The sequence below is a fragment of the Gymnoscopelus braueri genome, assembly GCF_963280865.1.
Source record: "Gymnoscopelus braueri genome assembly, chromosome: 10".
NCBI lineage: Eukaryota > Metazoa > Chordata > Actinopteri > Myctophiformes > Myctophidae > Gymnoscopelus > Gymnoscopelus braueri.
The window spans coordinates 38067465-38085541 of NC_137611.1; the positions used below are offsets into that span (position 1 = coordinate 38067465).

Below are 18077 nucleotides of genomic sequence, written 5' to 3' on the forward strand. Positions count from 1 at the left end.
TAGGTTTATTGTTTATGTTTGGTGGGCATTGAATTTGGTGGGCATGTCTGAGCTGGCATCAGAAAAGGTGTAGTCCTCTAATGTATCAGAAAAGGTGTAGTCCTCTAATGTTTAAACTGTAACCAAGTGATGACCACCAAGCCCTCTTGTCATACAAACTGCAGTGCTGTATAGCTGAAAAGCCAAGCCGTATTCTTCAATGGCAACAGTTTATGGATTGGCAAATTCAATATGAAATCTAACAGGACCCATCCACAGGTAATCAAATGCAATGTGTGATGTCGACAGTACATTTTGGGGTATGTGCTTATTTTGTTTGATGACAGTAGATGTTATGGTTCTTTTCCATGTCAGAGACATTTGGATGTTCATTCAATTGGAACAGCTACAACACTGGAAGACGGTAAGCTTAATTGTTTAAAGTGCTTCCAGTATCACTGCAACTCTACAGTTACTGTGGTTTAATGATACATTTTTATTATTTAACTACCTACCCGAGACGACAACTACATCCTATACAGGAAGCACGTTTCATCCCCTCACACATTTGTCATGTTCTTATAAATTCTGTTATAAACAAAAATCAAGACCAGTGTTGAGACTAAGTAGGAATGGTTCTGATACAAATAGCAAGTTATATTGATTTCAACTTTAACTTAAGCACATTCTTTGAAATCATTAATCATTGTACAATCTAACAATACATTTTATTTTTTTATAAACCATGCCAACTTATTCTGTGGTGAAAAGTACCTTCTTATTCCTAGACTGCTGTGGGGAATGCTGTGGGTTCCACTTCTGCAGCAGAAGGACCATCTGTGTTTCTAGTGTTGTGCTGTTATGTCTTGCATTAACTGTGATGGGCGTTGTACTTGCCTTGCTATTAGGCATTCCCAAACAACCTGGTAAGACAATGTTTTTCTGGAATATATTGAAACTCTGACTGTTACTGTCGTTTTACTAAAACAGTGTCAAAGGTGTACAGTAGCATTTGTTTTTTATGAATCCTACAGTGAACCGTTTATGTAGGACAGAAAAGAATGGCACAGGCTTCCTTTGTGATGACAGAGTGACCTGCATACCACCCTCAGACCTCTGTGATGGAATCATGAATTGTCTCAGTGGAGCTGATGAGGACAGAACCATGTGCAGTAATGTACCATGACAGAACTTACTCATTGTATTGTGGATAGAAGGGTGTTGGAAAATGAAATGGGGGCAGGGGACATAGAAGTCAGTGGCAAAATTCACAACTACCTTAAATGTGTGTTCTCTTAACTAAATGTGTTCATGTTTTTAGTTGATCTACCCATCCACCTTCCTGGCTATCTTGTCTTTCGATGTGGGAATCCATCCAACTGGATTTTCATTGATCAAAAATGCAACCACATCAATGACTGTGGGGATTGTTCTGATGAGATTGGAACATGTAAGTTTAACAAATATAAAAATGTAAGCTTATTCTGCAGCACAGCTGTATACTATTTTCTATGACAGTTAGCAAAACATCTCCTCTCCACAAAGCAGAACATAATGTATGATTATTTTAATGTGTTTACTTCCTTCTATACTATAGTTTAATTCAGTAGGGCGAGAGCATAAATGAGCTTAAAATCTGTTTAGGTTGCTTACCATTATTTAACTTGTACATGATAAATTGTGTGTAAACTGTGTGTCTTGTTAGATGCTGACTGTCCGCTTTCCTGTAGCATGGGATGGTGGCCCTGCAGTTCTGTGGAATTCCAATATTGTGACTGCATCCCACACAGTTTATGTCAAGATGGCCAACAGCACTGCCACGACTGGTCTGACGAGTACATCTGCACGAAGATAAGCTAGGCTGTGGGCCCACAGAATATAAATAATAGAAAGAACAGTATTCATACGAATTAAAACACATTTATTTGTAAGAAAAAAATAAAATTACCACGTACCAATGTGGTCAAGAAAAAGTGTAGCAATACAACTCTGCACACAACTTTGGAAATGTTTCTGGACCAGCTTCCGCTTAAATATTAAGAGCGTAGCAAGTCCAGTATTGTTCCTGTTCTCAGTCCAATATTAAACCACAACAACATGCCTCAATAGTTGTCCAGCAGGTCCATGTCCTCTGCTGTCAGAGTTGACGAGGAGAAACGCTTTGATGGAGGACTATGATGTTGACTGTGACTGTCATTGTTCTGTGATTCACGCTGCCTTTTTTTGACACCATGTCTGGAAAGCTGGTTGTAAAACCTTGTTGTGCCAGACAGTTTCATCTCAGTCATCGCCTTGTTCTCTTGTGGTTTGCAGAATTGCAGTCTGTCCTGCTTGTCTTTTTCTTCCATCTCCTCCTGTGCCAATGGCATTGCGTGCAAAACGTCTCTGACAAATTTCTGCCTGCCAACTGGAAAATAAAGCATTTTAAAGACTGCTATGTTCATGCTGGATAGCAGTAAAGTGTATGGCTGCAATGCGAATGTAATAGAACAAAAGACAACTCACAAAAGTGAAGTGCTGATTTTCTGGATTCCCCAATCTCTTTCTGTTTTGGCATCTGCGTTGCATTTTTTTCCCATTGGTTTATAACCTGAAAATAAAAGACAAACATTTCTTTATTAATATCATCAAGATAGGTTCTTGACTGATATATGTATACATCACGTCTAATAATGTATTCTTCTAACAATAAACGTAAAGACATTTTACCTGTTCTGCCCAACCTTCCGTTATACATTTTGAATGATCAAAAATCTCCAGTGGTTGTTCAGAACAAATAAGCCCCATCAGGTCCCATAGGGTTGATTTTAGTGACGTGCCAAGCTGTAAATATGAACAACATTTAAAATCTCAACACTGCTACATTGCAGGCAGCATAATATCACTGTAAACTCACCTTCAACTTAGCCCCTGATAAATCAAGCTTTTCTACTTTCGGGAGGCAGGCAAGATATCCAATAGCCCTTTCAGAGATAGGGTTGTCTGTGTAATAAATTTAAAAAGTAGAATTGATCAACATCATTCATTACATTATTTTGATGAATGACGGGGTACAGACAGTGACTCACAGGATAGATCCAGGACTTGTAGACGGCTCAGGCCCCTTTTCCTCATAATCCTGATGGGTGCGGTCAATGTTTGTAGGCCAACATCTGACAGATTGTTCCCTCCGATGAAGAGCTGAACCAGGCTACGGCAGAGAAGATGAAATCAGACAAAAGGTAACATTTACAACATGCATTGTTTATATTTGGTTTCCTATTTAATGTATCCAACACTTTTAAAACAAAGTACAGTATGGCATTATTACCTGGCCAATGACCCAGATGTGAGATGCTGGAAAATGTCATGACTGTCTCCTAGTCCGCATCCAAAGAGATCCAGGGACTTCAAACTATGAAACGTTTTGATTTCATCTATCCTTTCTGACAAGAGAGCAAACCTACAAAAGAAATCAAATGCCCATGCTGCTCAAGACAACTCTTACTGTGTAAGATGGGGGCGCTACAACACTACAGACCTAGTCTTGGATCACAAGACGGTCCTCTGTCATGGCCGGTTTGGATGATCTTCAAAATAGTGTTTGCACTGTCTCCCTTTTTGGTCCGTACATCTACATAAACGTTCAGGTTTCAAATATAAAGTGCTTACCCCATGGCCACGGATGTTACAATTATGTTCGGGCCCTCAGAAGTACATGCATATTCCGTATTGTGCGATAAAAAGCATTTTAATCCGATTGGTGCCCATTTTATCCGTATGCTTTCAACTAACGCGACCCTATCGGTTGGGATGTGTATTGCACTCTGATACATTATAGCTCTGAGAAAATGGCCACCGATCGGATTAAAATGCTTTTTATTGAACAATACGGAATATACGGGTACTTCTGAGAGCCCGTATAGAATTGTAACATCCGTGGCCATGGGGTAAACACTTTATATTTGAAATCTGAACGTTTATGTAGATGTACGGACCAAAAAAGGAGAAAGTGCAAACACTATTCTTGAAGATCCTATCATACTGTCAGATGACAGTCTGGTATCAAGGCTACGTACTGCTACTGACTCTATCCGATCTACAAGCTCAGAACGCATCGCATTGTGAGCTTGTAGATCTGCTATTTTCAAAAGATTGTTTTATACAAAACTTATGAAATGGGACATTCTGCACGTATACCTGTTTCGTAGACAAAGGGATCCAAGTATCATGTCCCCATAGGCATCGCTGAACAACTGCAGGGCCCTGGGGGCCGTGTCTGGCTCCAAAAACACACGTTTCTCCTCAGATGCTGCGAACAGCTTCTCTCCTATTTGATCAGGGAAGCCGACCAGAGACTCCACACAGTGGATGTTGTCGGCTATGAACGTCATGCAGAGATCAAAGAGGGGTTTGGTCGAGTATCTCAGACTTCCCTCTGCGTTGTAAGTGAACTTGAAGTGTTCTTTATTCAACACTAGAGGTTTTGTCCCTTTGCATGATGATGACACAGACTTTGTCTCCTTGAGGACAATGCCTTTGACAAGGCGGAGCTTTCCTCTCTCGCGGACATAAACCGTACTGTCAGCATCAGGATGATCACACATTTCGACTGCAAAAAAAACGAGGTTGTTTAGGTCAGTTTGTTGGGTTAGCCACGAGCCAGAAACTGCTGCTGCTGCTTGCTACTACTTCACGTCACGGTCAGTATCACAGTTTTGCCAGAGGGAACCAAACGCGATTTGGATCGATTTGTTTAGTTTAGTTGTAGCCGCCGTCTGATTCTAACTTCCATGATTTGTGTAAATACTGCGCGTAAATAATATCTAACCGGACGTTACGTACAAGGTTGCCATATTTTGTGAGAGAAATAAGCAGCCAGGTCTAGGAAAACAAGCCCAAAAGAAGTAATAACTAGGACACATGACACGAGCACTTAAACCTATGTCCATTGGCTATTTGAAAATAGCAGATCTACAAGCTCGCAACCCGTCGCATCGTGACGCGTTGAGAGCTTGTAGATCTGCTATATTCAAAAACTCTAGAAATAAAATGTGTAATATTTGGAACATTTGTGAAACATTCTAACAACACAATGCTCCCTGACACAAAACATTTTCATGAAATTTTTTTGAGACCCACTGGTTTAATTTTTTTTTGAAGCAAACCTAAATAAGCAAGTACACTTTAGAAACAATTAAAAAAAACACAACCCGCAACTACCAATATTTACAAGCAACTTTACAGAAAAAATAAGCCCAAAGTCGCTTATAATAAGCGGACATGGCAACACTGGTTACAAGCGTAACCTTACCGGACGTTACGTAGACGTTCTTGTCGTTAGCCTCTTTGCTCTGATATCAAAATAGAAGTTCACATAGAGATGAATGTTGTAGTCATTCCGATGCAATCGTTTATTTTAGCTACAATATAATCAAGATTAAACGTGCATAGATACATAATGTGGAAATACATTTGCACATATTTTCTTCGTATTGTATAACTGTGCTTTAAATCGTATTAATTAAAAAAAAATATATTCTGAACTCTTATTTTGAAATGAACATAAGAACGCTAATGTTATGTTGTCCTGAACTGAGAGAGGAGTGACATGATTTCTGGGACCTAACAGAACAACGTACGTGTTTCATGAATATATCCATTACTAAATGATAAATGTACACGTAGTATTTTATATACGATAAAGCCACACATCCTACTGTAGTAGCATTAGCGATAGCAGTATTGTCAAAACAGAACGACGTGGCATTGTGTACACAGCTGAGCTAACGCTAACTTTTGCATACTATGTATGCTTCACTGTATGTATGTACTGTAAACATGTTTTGCTTGAAAACGGGGAATGATTAATATATTATGTCTAATATATGTTTTATGCTCTTCACAGCTGACTTAGCAACAAGTGGTTGCTAAACTTCCTGAATTGTGGTTGCTAAACTTCCTGAATTGGGGCTAAGCTGTCCTTTTGAGATCGTTATCTTCGGGATAATACAGAGAATCCTTCTAAATGGCGTCCCTAGACGATCATTTTCAATTTAAAGGTGTGGTTACATTTCTCCCTGATAACATAGTGTTGAACTGGTCTGATTAGTCATAATTGGACCTAAACGTTGACTGAACATCCACTGAATGCTCTCTGCATATGCAGTGGTGGGAAAAGTATTTTTTACTTATGTAAAAGTATCAATACCATCATGTAGAAATTCTCTGTCACAAGTAAAAGTACAGTATTCAAAATGTGCTTGAGTAAAAGCACAAAAGTATTGGCATCAAAATATTCTTAAAGTACCAAAAGTAAAAGTGCTCATTATGCAGAATGTCCCATTTCACGAATGTATGAAAATCCTTTGAAAATAGCAGATCTACAAGTTCACAATGCACCCGTTGTTCGCTTGTATATCGGCTATTTTCTAATAGCCAAAGTATATAGGACTGAAGTGGTTATATATGTTTTGTAATCATAATCAAAATCTGCAAAATAGCTAGTAACTAAAGTTTGCAAACGATTGTAGTGGTGTAAAAGTACAATATTTGCCTCTCGCAGCCTCTGAGATGTAGTGGAGTAGAAGTAAAAGTATTGAAAATGGAAAATACTCAGTAGAGTAAAACATCCTCAGCTTTGTACTTGAGTACAGTACTTGAGTAAATTTACTTAGTTACTTTCCACCACTGTGCATATGTATAGTTACATCTAGATATAACATTAATATCATAACCAAATAATGACTTGACCTAGCAGTAACGTTACTTTTTCTTCAAACGTTTTTTTTTTTTAAATAAATGAAAGACCTGCATATTTCTTTCTTGTAAGACTTTGAGGAGGCAGACAATCTGCTGGGAAGCAACAGAGATGCCATCACCATCAGCATTGAAGATGAGGATGTCCACACACACAAGCAGAGCAGACTATCTGGGATGACTGCAGAGGACCATGAGGACACACTTGCTGATGACGACAAGGCTGAGGTAGGCACACGGGGAGGTATTAGCAGTCATAGTGCAAATGTTACAGGCACCTAACATATTCAATATGGTTTAACAAATACTGTTTAAACTTTCTTTTTAGCTACTTGGTGGACAAAAGAAAAGTGCCCCTTTCTGGACGTTTGAATACTACCAAGCATTCTTTGACGTTGAGACACATCAGGTAGTCTGCTCTCTGTCATACACTCATTTATGAATCGCTTTGACATGTATCCGAACAAAATATTAAATCTCACACGAGTCACACGTATCCTTGACTAGGCCAGGTATAGGGCTGAATGATTTGGGAAGAACTATTACGAATGGGCTTTGATTTAATCTTTTAAGTGAAGCTTCCAATCGGTTTACAATATAACTACCAAAACGTTATACTTTCAACATGAATTCATATTTGAAAGTACCATACCAGTGTTATAGCATGTTTAGTCCAAATCATGAATATTTACTGACCTACAACAATGTTTTGGAAATTGCAGTAGTTCATGTTGCATTTTTTAAATGTATTTTTCAATTACTTGTTGAGCCCTAACAGTATGTCAATGCTAACATTATCATTCAGGTGAAGGATAGAATCTTTGGATCGGTACTGCCATGGCCCGGAAAGAACTTTATTCATCTCTACATTCGCAGAAACCCTGATCTCTATGGTTAGTAACAACAATCATCATCTCAATTTCATTTGCAGTATATCAGGCTCAAGAGCAGGCTCTAGTGTCTTAGGTGACGGATTTGGATGAAAAGATGACCTAAATAGATGGTGTCGAGTTGGGTTTTCTCATTTAACAAGTAAACCATTGCATACTCTACCCAAGCAACGTGTGCAACAGCACAAAGGGAACGCAAGGGGAATTCCTCGCAATCTTGTGTTGCAGAAATGTGTACGGTAGTTCCAAATTTGTAAACGGTCGTTTCAGATACTGCTCAACAAGCCACTACTAAGAAGATCTGTATAAACAGAACAACAGAACAACATGGTTGCAAACTTTGAAGAGATTCTGGCAGAATCAATTTGTGGCTTCAGGCATCTTTATGAAACCTCATCACTACTGCATGCTGGCAGGAATGTGATGATGGAGGGTGTTCTGTATAAAAGCACACATTCCTCCACAGGGGCCAGTTCTAAATACCCCTCTCCAGCATCACATTGGCCTAAGGTAGTACATCAATGAACCCAGAAAGCTTGCATATGTCATACACTTGTGTTAGCGTATTGCACACCTTGTGTAGAGTACTGTATGTAACAGGCCTAGACTCTGAAAGCCCAGCTGGCGGCACCTAGAGGCTGTACAACTCTTTACATCCAACTGGATCAGAGGGGTTTGAACCCGCTGACCCAGAGACATTAATACAGGTATCCTTAGGATTGTACATTATTGGAAACGCTGAAACATTACATTTAGTTGATCTACTGTAGTTCAAGTACACAAGAGATGTTAATATACTGTATATTATCAGGATTATAATTCAGATTCAAAAAATCAGCCTAACCTATGATTTATCCTCAGTCCTTTCATGTTCCTCCTCCCCTTTTTGTAATGCTTTATTCCTGTTATTTTAGGACCATTTTGGATTTGTGCGACCCTTGTGTTCGCCATTGCCATCAGTGGAAACATATCAAACTTCCTAGTGCATCTTGGCAAACCAAAGCACAAATACGTGCCTGAATTTAAAAAAGGTTTGTTTTCTTTTCTTTGCCATTCTCAAACAGGCTGAATATTAATATTACTCAACATCTTCAGCATAATGATGGTAAAAAAGAAAATTATAAACACTTACAGCTCTGCCAGAACGTCACTTTATTTTTCTGTGTTCTGTTTTTCCAGTGACCATGGCAGCAACAGCGATCTATAGCTATGCTTGGCTGGTGCCTCTTGCCCTCTGGGGTGTCCTGTTGTGGCGAAATAACAAGGTCATGAACCTGGTGTCTTATTCCTTTATGGAGATTGTCTGTGCCTACGGATATTCCCTTTCCATTTACATTCCTGCAGTGGTAGGTGGTCTCAATTGTAGCATACATGTAGTTAACCCAGAACTACTTGAAAATGTGTTGTACTTATATTTGTGAATTTGCCTGTGGTTGAATTTATTCCATGTATTCCATGAATTTTTATTTGTTTACATTTCCCTGTTTGGAAACCAGGTGCTGTGGATCATCCCAGCTGAACCGCTGAGGTGGTGCACCATCGCTGTGGCGCTCTGTCTCTCTGGCTCAGTACTGGTGTTGACTTTCTGGCCTGCGGTCAGGGACGACCACCCCAGGGTTGCCATAGCAATCATGGCATCCATCGTGGCTTTCAACGTCCTGCTGGCCGTGGGATGTAAGGTAATCGCACATGTTCAAACAGTGTCCAGCTACAGTTGCGGTGCTGATTCCACATAATTTTTAACGTGACATAGACCCTGCACTTTAGTGATATGGAAAGTAAAGTTGTTTTGGGGAAACAAGATACAGCACTCACTGGCCTGCTTTGGTGAACCACATCTTTACTGACCCAATTTAGCGGAAACGATTGCACCAATCTCATTTGCCCTCAGTCACCCTTTAACTCAGCTGTATGTGACTGCAGGAGACCAAACTAAATAAGTCGCTGAGAGGCGATGAGATGGGCCATTTTATTGTCTGACATGCTCCGCTTAAACAAAAGGAAGATTAGCTGGATCCAAACAATGCGTTTTAAGGGGTTTTATTAAAGCAACATAAAGAACTTACTAAATGGTTCTCAAAGTTATAGCAAGATAATCACAGCGATCAAAACAATAAAGAAAATATAGCAAATAAAGCGGTCAACAAAAAATACGGCTTCACACCCACCCCCTCTCTCTGTCGGTTCTCAGCAGGTGAACAGGTGAGGCTTTTGAGGTAACCAGGTATTCACCCTTATGCCCGTGACTCAATCATCCACGTACCCCAGTAATAATGCATTGACCAAATATATAAACAACCAACATAAACAAAACATAATCAGAATAACAATAAACCCATTCATGATTGCAATAAACCAATTCATGGCTCGTACATCAACTATCTGTCTTGTATTGAATGCTTTTCCACTAAGCCATATTTTGAAAACAACAATTTATTGAGGTTTTCACATTAAGCAACTTTGGGCTTAATAATACGTACGTTAATTTGGATCAGCAGTGTGGTGGAAGATCTAAACATGTAGGATAGGTGGTAATTCTACTTACATTAATAACCTTCCAAATAATTGCAGCTGCATGACTGCACAAGAACGTCCTCCTGTAACATTAATAGTCCGCTGTTTGACTTACAGCTGTCATTGTTGGTAGAACCCATGTCTTATTGTGGCCACTTTTTAACGTCATCTTATGTCACAACCACCAATCGTGGAATGTAGCGGCAGACTAATATGACCCTTTTTTATTTCTGTTGGGTTGTTTTCACACATTATTAATTACTTATACGTGTCACTCAAATGAGAAATGAGTGACGGAAACTCCTGTATACTGACGGAAACTCCTGAATACTAATTTGCAGTACAGTTCTCTGCTAATGAGCTGTACTGTCCCTGCAAGTAACATTAAATAAAGGCATAATAAAGGACATTATTTCTAATGAACGCATAACAGTATAATAGTTTAAAGTCATGATGTTAGCAGGAAGTTTTATTCGTGTCCAATTTGCGGTACAATTTTATTGTAATAAGTAAGTGGAAATAACATTAAATAAAGGCATAATAAAGAACACATTATTTCTAATTAGGCTTTGTTAGGCTTTGGTCTTATGCAAATTCTTACTAGACGATAATATAGGAATTATTTTGTATAATTAGGGTATACCAGTGTCTAATAAAAGGCATATTCTTTCCAATTACAAAGACATTATTTCTAATTATGCCTTATTACATCTAATTACGTGTACCGCAAATTGGGCTCTGACCCAAATAAATGTGTACAAGATATTAGCGTTTCACTTCACTTAATTTGACAGTGGCCCATATTCAGGGATTTGCTTGCTTCTTTGTCATAATGAAATAAAATATGATTAAGTCTAGCCAGTAGCCATATAGTCATGCTTCTAAGACTGTGTTCTGAATACTCACTACTAATGTTATAGTGTACTTGAGGTGTCAAGTAGACCTTGTGTATGAGGTTAAACTAAGTTTATGTATACTATAATAATGATAATATTTCAGATTTATATAGCGCTTTTCCTGGTACTCAAAGTCACCTTACCTGGGGGCTGGGGAAGGGAGAAATAAAACCAAAAAGGATCAACCTGTAATAGGAAAATCAGAGTAAAATAAATCAAAACGGTAGAACAATAAAGCAATATTAAAGATGTGGGTTTTGAGAGCGGATTTGAAGGATGGGAGAATGATGATGAAAGAATGACTGGGAGCAAGTACATCAACATGCTGAGTGTAGTTATAGTTTTGCACCACCTCATAAATTATGTACACATTTTGTAACACTTAAATGAACACCTATTCTCACTTATTTTTTAATGATACTAACCTGACATGCTAGAAGGGGTATAATATTTCATTCAATGAAATCTAATGACAGGCATGTGTTTGATTGAAGGAAATTTAATAACAAATTAATATTTTATTATTCAGATTAGATTGAAAATGTTGATCTATCATGTTAAATGTTTTACTCTGTGTCACTGTATGACTAATAGTCTCTGTGTGTGTGTCTCTCTCACACACACACACACACACACACACACACACACACACACACACACACACACAGACAAAAATGAAAATGTACATCACAGAAAATATTAAGTGCAATCATTGTGAGAGCGTTTGTGTGCGTGCCAGCCTGTGTCATGTGTGGTTAGCGATTAGAATATGGGCTAGAAAGGGGAAGGTCTCATACCAAGTGGACTGAAATTGAGAGCTTTTCTTAGGAGCTGTTTCATCCATTTTCACTTTTCAGCAGCAAACTGAGCCGAGCGGGTACAGTGATGAGTGACGCACATCAGGCGGGGTTGTTTGCACATGAAATCAGGAGATTAACAGAAATTTCAAATTGGGAGCACAGCGGGAGAAGGGGTTAAAAATAGGGAGACTCCCGCTAGAATCTGGAGTGTTGGCAGGTATGACCTGTGTTGCAGAAAAATTCATGTCCGATTCGCAGGTTCATGTCAATCACGGCTAGCAATATGTCGGCAACTGACATAACTGACAAGTAACATTTGCTAGCAACATAGTATTCACTATCTAACAAACTTAACAAACAATTCAAATGCTACACAAACAAACATATGATTGAACTTTAGGAAGACACTGGAGCAGCCAAGACTGACAATTTAAGCCTTTTTATTAAAGATGCTGTGTATAGAAGACATGGCTAATGTTTAGATGTTCGTACATCTTCATCAGAGTCAGCTATGACTGCTGCTGCTCCAGTGTCTTCCTTACGTTTGCTGCTATGTCTCGCTTCTGTCACTCACCCAACCTGTACGTTTGATGCTGTGTCCCTCTTCTGTCACTCACCCAACCTGTACGTTTGCTGCTGTGTCCCTCTTCTGTCACTCACCCAACCTGTACGTTTGCTGCTGTGCCCTGCTTCTGTGACGCACCGAACCTGCCTTCATGAAGCCATTTGCAACTGGTTGAGGCACGGTGGAATTCCCATTCTTCACAAACATGATTGACTTACATTTCAAATTACATATCAGAACACTGTCTCCTGAAAGTCTCTTAATTCTTTGCACAGGAAAAAATATTTTGACTTGCCCCAATGTTGAGATTTTTAAGCTCTGATTACTGAGCACATGCCCAAATAAACATATTGAGGCCTGTCCTCTGTATTTAGAATGGCCTTGATGAAGCAACATTTTTGCCTTGTATTTTGTTGACATCGTGCATACAATTGACAGTGGGGAAATCACAGGCGTCACTGTAGGTCAACATCACCTCTGCCAGAGATGCAATGCTGCACAATCACATTTTTCAGGTCATGTCTAGGTTCATGAGAAGAGGGTGTGGTGGGGGTGGGGTAAACAGTCCTGTACACAATATCTGAGCTGAAGAGACCAGCGTTGTTCAAAGGATTCAAATTGTCATGCTGATAAACATAGCTGTCCAAATGACTATATGCCTCTTATCATGCCATATCTTATTGCCCCAGGCATGGGTGGATCTGTATATCGTGTGATCACTCTTAACATCCTAATTTCATGTCAGATATTATATGTATGTTTTATCATCCAATTTGATGATACATTTCTGATAGTGGTATCAGTGTTGGAACAACGCTATCATTAGTGGATCATCTTTTTGCTTTTTGTTGATCAAGTCAAGGACGTATGGTCACCACACTAACCGGTTGTCCACCAGGGTGCCTATACAATGCCAATTTTGATATCTCTTCCTCTGTGTGTAGAATGATTATTAGTCAGTGTCAAGTTTGCAACCTAGAATTTATGACCTGGGTCTTTAAAGGGTCATTAAGCATATTGGGGCATTTCCTTGTGTGAACTCAGTCAGGACTGCAGAGGGATCAGATGTCTAATTAGGTCCATGTAATTAGTCTGCGAAGCTTGTTAGTGTCTGAAAGCATTTAGACACTAACAAGCTTAATGTGAATGTGAATGGGTACAAATGGAATCAAATGGACCCTTACCTAGGACACATTCTGTGTAACTGTCTGCTGTTTGGATTCACTCATGCTCATGTTTCGTTAATCTCTTTTTTCCTTTTTCTTCTTTCCTATCCAGGCTTATTTCTTCAGCAAACCAGAACCGGTTATGCAGGATGACGTTACAACTCCAGAGGTCAAGGCACCATCATAAAGTCCCTGATCTCTTTCATTGTTTAAAGGTGAATAGCAGTGTCATAGAATAAGTTCTGTTTTACTGAAATTGTATTTTTCCTTAACCATTGGTTAAGGAAATAACCAGCATAACCAACTGGTTATGTCAACCAATAACCAGCATAACCAACATACCAGCGGCCTTTTTGGTGTTTTGAAAACGAATGCATCTCCTGCACACAATTATTTTATACATTAAGTTATGTGGTACTGAAATGCTTACCTTCACCCTACTAAAGGAATGTGTACACATGTTATACAGTATCCATTGCCACTGCACAGACTGAACTGAACTGTGTTTTAAATGGACCCTCGTTCACATACATTTCATTACACTTAAAGGGATTAACCATTGGTTAAGGAAATAACCAGCATAACCAACTGGTTATGTCAACCAATAACCAGCATAACCAACATACCAGCGGCCTTTTTGGTGTTTTGAAAACGAATGCATCTCCTGCACACAATTATTTTATACATTAAGTTATGTGGTACTGAAATGCTTACCTTCACCCTACTAAAGGAATGTGTACACATGTTATACAGTATCCATTGCCACTGCACAGACTGAACTGAACTGTGTTTTAAATGGACCCTCGTTCACATACATTTCATTACACTTAAAGGGATTGTTCACCCCCAAAATGACTTTTTCTATTGATCAGTCACCCCCAGGAGAATTCATGGATATTTTAGTTTTTTGTCGCATTCCTAAGCCAATAATTTGATGACCGGCGGTCTCTCCAGTAGGGGACTCACATTAGCATCTTTCCACCGGTCATCAAATTATTGGCTTAGGAATGTGACAAAAACAAAGAAATCTCCATGAATTCACGGCTTCATGGGGTGTGTAATTGATAGAAAATAAGTACTTTTTTGGGTTAATTTATTATACAAATGACAATAATGATTGATTCTTATTCTTCTGATTATGATTAGAATATACCTTTTCATATTTACACGTACATTCTCAATCAAATGTAGCCACATTGATATCTTTTACTGTTTGAACGGCTACAAGGGACATTATATGGGCTTGTTTACACGTGATACCAGACTTCCTGTACACGATTTCGTCTTCCCCACATCAAGTGTTATTTGTTTTTGAATTGCAGGTTCTCCCGTTGCCTTATTAGAGGGAATCAGGTTGCCGTAAATGGTGAAGTCATGGGTCGTCTGGATTTCACCTGTGCTTGCCTATTCTGTCCAAGCCATTAAGACTCAATCCCCTTGGTCCAGCTGCGTGACCTTTGAAAATGAACACTCGTAGCAAGTATGTTATTTCTAATGGGATGGGTTCTAAACTTCCTTAAAGATATACAGCATGGTAAGGTGTTACTGAGCTGAGAACATGCTCTCTCAGTATGATGTTATCCTCTTTATTGTTAAATATTTAGATGACCCCTGCTTACTGTTTATGGTTTTGAAGGCATTTTGTATATACAATTTCATATTGTTGTTCCCCCCCCTTTTAATGGGATGTAGCCAGTACATTCGTTGTACTTTATGTATATGTGCTGCAAGAATTACACTTTTGTTAGTTTGTATATGTCAGATTTATAACAAGCACAAAAAATAACTGCATTTTATCTGGATTAGAATATACAAGTGCCCTAATTTTAATGCCAAAGTCTCATTCTAATTTCACATGGGATGTGTAATTTGTGTAACTATCTCTTAAAGACGTTGTCTTATTGTGAGACATTGTATTTGACTGGAATCAATGTGTGTTTTTCTTCTAATGTATCTATTCATAAGTGTTTGGGGGGGGGAATAAAACGCATACAATGAGACATTCAATGTACATTTGAACATTACTTTTCTATAACACAAAAGGAAATATATAGATTATTTTAAGAACATTAACTCTCTCAGTGCCAATGAAATAAAGAAATATGTTCATACTGTGCCAGCATTTTTTTTTCAAAGTAAAAAAAAAAGTGCTTAGGAAGCGAGATATTAGAGGGATATTTTAGTGCCTCTTTGTTTTGATATTAAACAGAGTGGATGGAGCTGCAAATCTTCAGATAATGATATCTTGGGTTCTGAAAAAAATTTTCCCAAAGAAAATAATATATATATTTTTTTAACTCAGGATTTTTCGTTCTGGCACTGAGGGCATTCAGAAAAAACTCGGGATACCTCGGGGCTTGGCACTGAGAGAGTTAATATAATGTTTAAAAGTAAATAAATTGATGATAAATGAAATCTTCCCTAGACCTAAGAAGCTTTGCACACAAACACAAACTGAAGCTTCAAATAGTATAAAACCGAAAAGCAACTACAAATTATATTGACACTGGTGGGACCAAAGTGTAGGCCTACAAGTACAGTTTTGCAGACCACAAATGTGGTCTATAGTGTAAAGGATTTTAGTTATAATCGATTATCTTGGGTAATTTTGAATGTTTAACTTGATGTGATATAATGTGTTCGAAGTTAGAATCTGTTAATTATACAATATAAGTGTAGTCATTACAATGACCTTTCAGACTTTCCATACAACTAGTGCCAGTCAGTCTAGGGGGTCTGGGGAAAGTGTATCTATGACTGTGTAGTATGTCCGCTGCAGACAATGTCGATGCAAGCTAGTACATCTGTACAATTTGAGATTTTAAATATTTAAGGATGCGATTGTAACCAATAGGGGCACAAGTAATTGCAGCATCCCTAAGGACAAGCCCTTACTTAGTGGACCTTTGGCTACTGCTACATGTTTTCCAATGCATCAATCTGAAAAGATGTGTGGTCTGCAGCAACAAATAGAATCTACAGTATCATTGTTTTGCTGCCTGGCTCGACTGCAGTGGAAAATTATATTAATAGCCTGCTCCAGTATTTTGGGCTGTTTTTTAATCTTGTGGTCAGAACACAAATATCCCAAGTCAAGTGTGTGTATTTGTAATCGTTTCTGACACAAAAAAAATGGTTTAGGATTTGCCTTAATTAACAAAACAGAAAAAAAATGTTACTTGAAACTGTGTCAAGGGGTGGTGGTGGCCTAATTAATGGTCATTCTAGCCCTAGCTTTGAGTTACACTGGAGCTGGCTCTCAAACAGATAACACTAGTAGCAGAATGTCACCTGCCTCAGACTCGTGCATGCAGACTGCCGCTCTTGTTTTTTAAGTGGATTTATGAGTGGATGGTGTCCCAAATGAGAATTTTTTTCAGCCATTTGTAAGTAGTAATGATTTGTCATTTCCATTGGATGGTATTTTGTAATAATGCAGTTTTGATTACTTTGTGACGGTGAGACTTGAATTCAAGATGGCCACGTCAAATGGCAAAGACAAAGTGTCCAAATTTGAGACGTTAAGACTGTTGGAAAAATGCAGAAAGGAAAGGGACGATGCTGTACACAGAGAAAGTGTTTTCAGGGAAAAACTGAGATCGTACGAAACAAGGATGCGCTCCACAGAGGCACTAAAACAGAAATTTAAGACTCTAACCACAGACAACAAGGAGCTGAGGAAACAAGTGAAAACTCTTCGTTCTGAGATTGGACTTGAGGCCAATCCCAAATTCAATGGAAAAACCACAAAGGACATAATCAGTGATCTGCATGAGAAAGAGCGTCAGTGTGCTTCCTTGGTTGAAAAGGCTGGGAAACTGAGCTTGACTATTGATGATTTGACATCAGAGTTGGCAAATACAGTCACCTCTAAAACTCTGCTGGAGGACCAGGTGGTATCACTGCAGCAGAACCTGAAGGATATGACAAATAATCAGCGTCGTTTGCTGAAGTTGTGGGAGGACAAGAAGGGTCAAAGAGAGCAACTTTCTCTTCCTGCAATTTCGAGACCGGGACAGAAGCCATTGGTCCACAAGGCAGTCCAAACTGAGATGTCCATCAGTTCATCCCAAAAGCTGCCAGTCAATGCATTTGAGACCAAGCCGTTCCGTCGAGATAGTGATAAAAAGTCCATGTTGGATAAACACAGTTTCACAAATGGCAATAATCATCATCATGACAAGAAAGCTTTTGTACATGATGAGACTAAAGGATTTCATAATAACTGACAATGGCACATTGACTGATAGTCCTTGACAGCCTGATTTATATTGTTCTTACTGCCTCTTTGAAAAAGAACCACAGAAACACAGTCTGGCTGAGATGGATGTAAATGATGCAAAATTAAGACTCTTTTGTCCTGCTACAATTTTGTAATTATTTTATTATTTTATTGTAATTATTCATAACTAATTTTATAGGCTAGGTGAATTCACCTGACCCTAATGTATTTTTTCTACTTGTAAATTTGTATAAATATTGACAATTTTTTTGTTTTTATTACGTGGCTACGGACGTAAATTAGCATT

The 18077-nt window shown here is 38.6% G+C and overlaps 4 protein-coding genes across 4 annotated transcripts; 3 read left to right on the plus strand and 1 right to left on the minus strand.

Annotated features, from left to right (window-relative positions):
• The first annotated feature begins 1162 nt into the window (after positions 1-1162).
• Positions 1163-1894, plus strand: LOC308094174 (low-density lipoprotein receptor class A domain-containing protein 1-like). The gene is made up of 2 exons (XM_080440664.1): positions 1163-1429; positions 1685-1894. Exons 1-2 carry the CDS (start codon positions 1291-1293, stop codon positions 1837-1839), a joined length of 294 nt encoding a protein of 97 aa, XP_080296790.1. The 5' UTR covers positions 1163-1290; the 3' UTR covers positions 1840-1894.
• On the minus strand, positions 1884-4735 carry lrrc42 (leucine rich repeat containing 42). The gene is made up of 7 exons (XM_080440662.1): positions 4159-4735; positions 3290-3421; positions 3048-3169; positions 2876-2961; positions 2689-2802; positions 2485-2569; positions 1884-2386 (listed from the first exon to the last, which is right to left on the minus strand). The coding sequence occupies exons 1-7, from the start codon at positions 4563-4565 to the stop codon at positions 2082-2084; spliced, it is 1251 nt and encodes a 416-aa protein (XP_080296788.1). The 5' UTR covers positions 4566-4735; the 3' UTR covers positions 1884-2081.
• A 717-nt stretch (positions 4736-5452) lies between these two features.
• On the plus strand, positions 5453-15548 carry yipf1 (Yip1 domain family, member 1). The gene is made up of 10 exons (XM_080440663.1): positions 5453-5596; positions 5867-6020; positions 6791-6945; positions 7046-7126; positions 7523-7610; positions 8522-8638; positions 8787-8953; positions 9104-9286; positions 13661-13763; positions 14871-15548. Exons 2-9 carry the CDS (start codon positions 5987-5989, stop codon positions 13733-13735), a joined length of 900 nt encoding a protein of 299 aa, XP_080296789.1. The 5' UTR covers positions 5453-5596; positions 5867-5986; the 3' UTR covers positions 13736-13763; positions 14871-15548.
• Positions 15549-17024: 1476 nt separating this feature from the next.
• Positions 17025-17823, plus strand: LOC308093558 (uncharacterized protein; the record flags this gene model as incomplete). Its single annotated transcript, XM_080439892.1, has 1 exon — positions 17025-17823. One exon carries the CDS (start codon positions 17025-17027, stop codon positions 17775-17777), a length of 753 nt encoding a protein of 250 aa, XP_080296018.1. The 3' UTR covers positions 17778-17823.
• Positions 17824-18077: the final 254 nt, after the last annotated feature.

Coding starts and splice junctions, on each gene's coding strand:
- yipf1 (XM_080440663.1), top strand. CDS start 5,987: ATGGCGTCCCTAGACGATCATTTTCAATTTAAAG. Junction 6,021..6,790: donor CGATCATTTTCAATTTAAAG/GTGTGGTTACAT, acceptor CTTTCTTGTAAG/ACTTTGAGGAGGCAGACAAT. Junction 8,639..8,786: donor CGTGCCTGAATTTAAAAAAG/GTTTGTTTTCTT, acceptor CTGTTTTTCCAG/TGACCATGGCAGCAACAGCG.
- lrrc42 (XM_080440662.1), bottom strand. CDS start 4,565: ATGTGTGATCATCCTGATGCTGACAGTACGGTTTATGTCCGCGAGAGA. Junction 2,962..3,047: donor ACAAGTCCTGGATCTATCCT/GTGAGTCACTGT, acceptor TTTATTACACAG/ACAACCCTATCTCTGAAAGG. Junction 2,803..2,875: donor TATCAGGGGCTAAGTTGAAG/GTGAGTTTACAG, acceptor TCATATTTACAG/CTTGGCACGTCACTAAAATC.
- LOC308094174 (XM_080440664.1), top strand. CDS start 1,291: ATGTTTTTAGTTGATCTACCCATCCACCTTCCTGGCTATCTTGTCTTT. Junction 1,430..1,684: donor TTCTGATGAGATTGGAACAT/GTAAGTTTAACA, acceptor GTGTCTTGTTAG/ATGCTGACTGTCCGCTTTCC.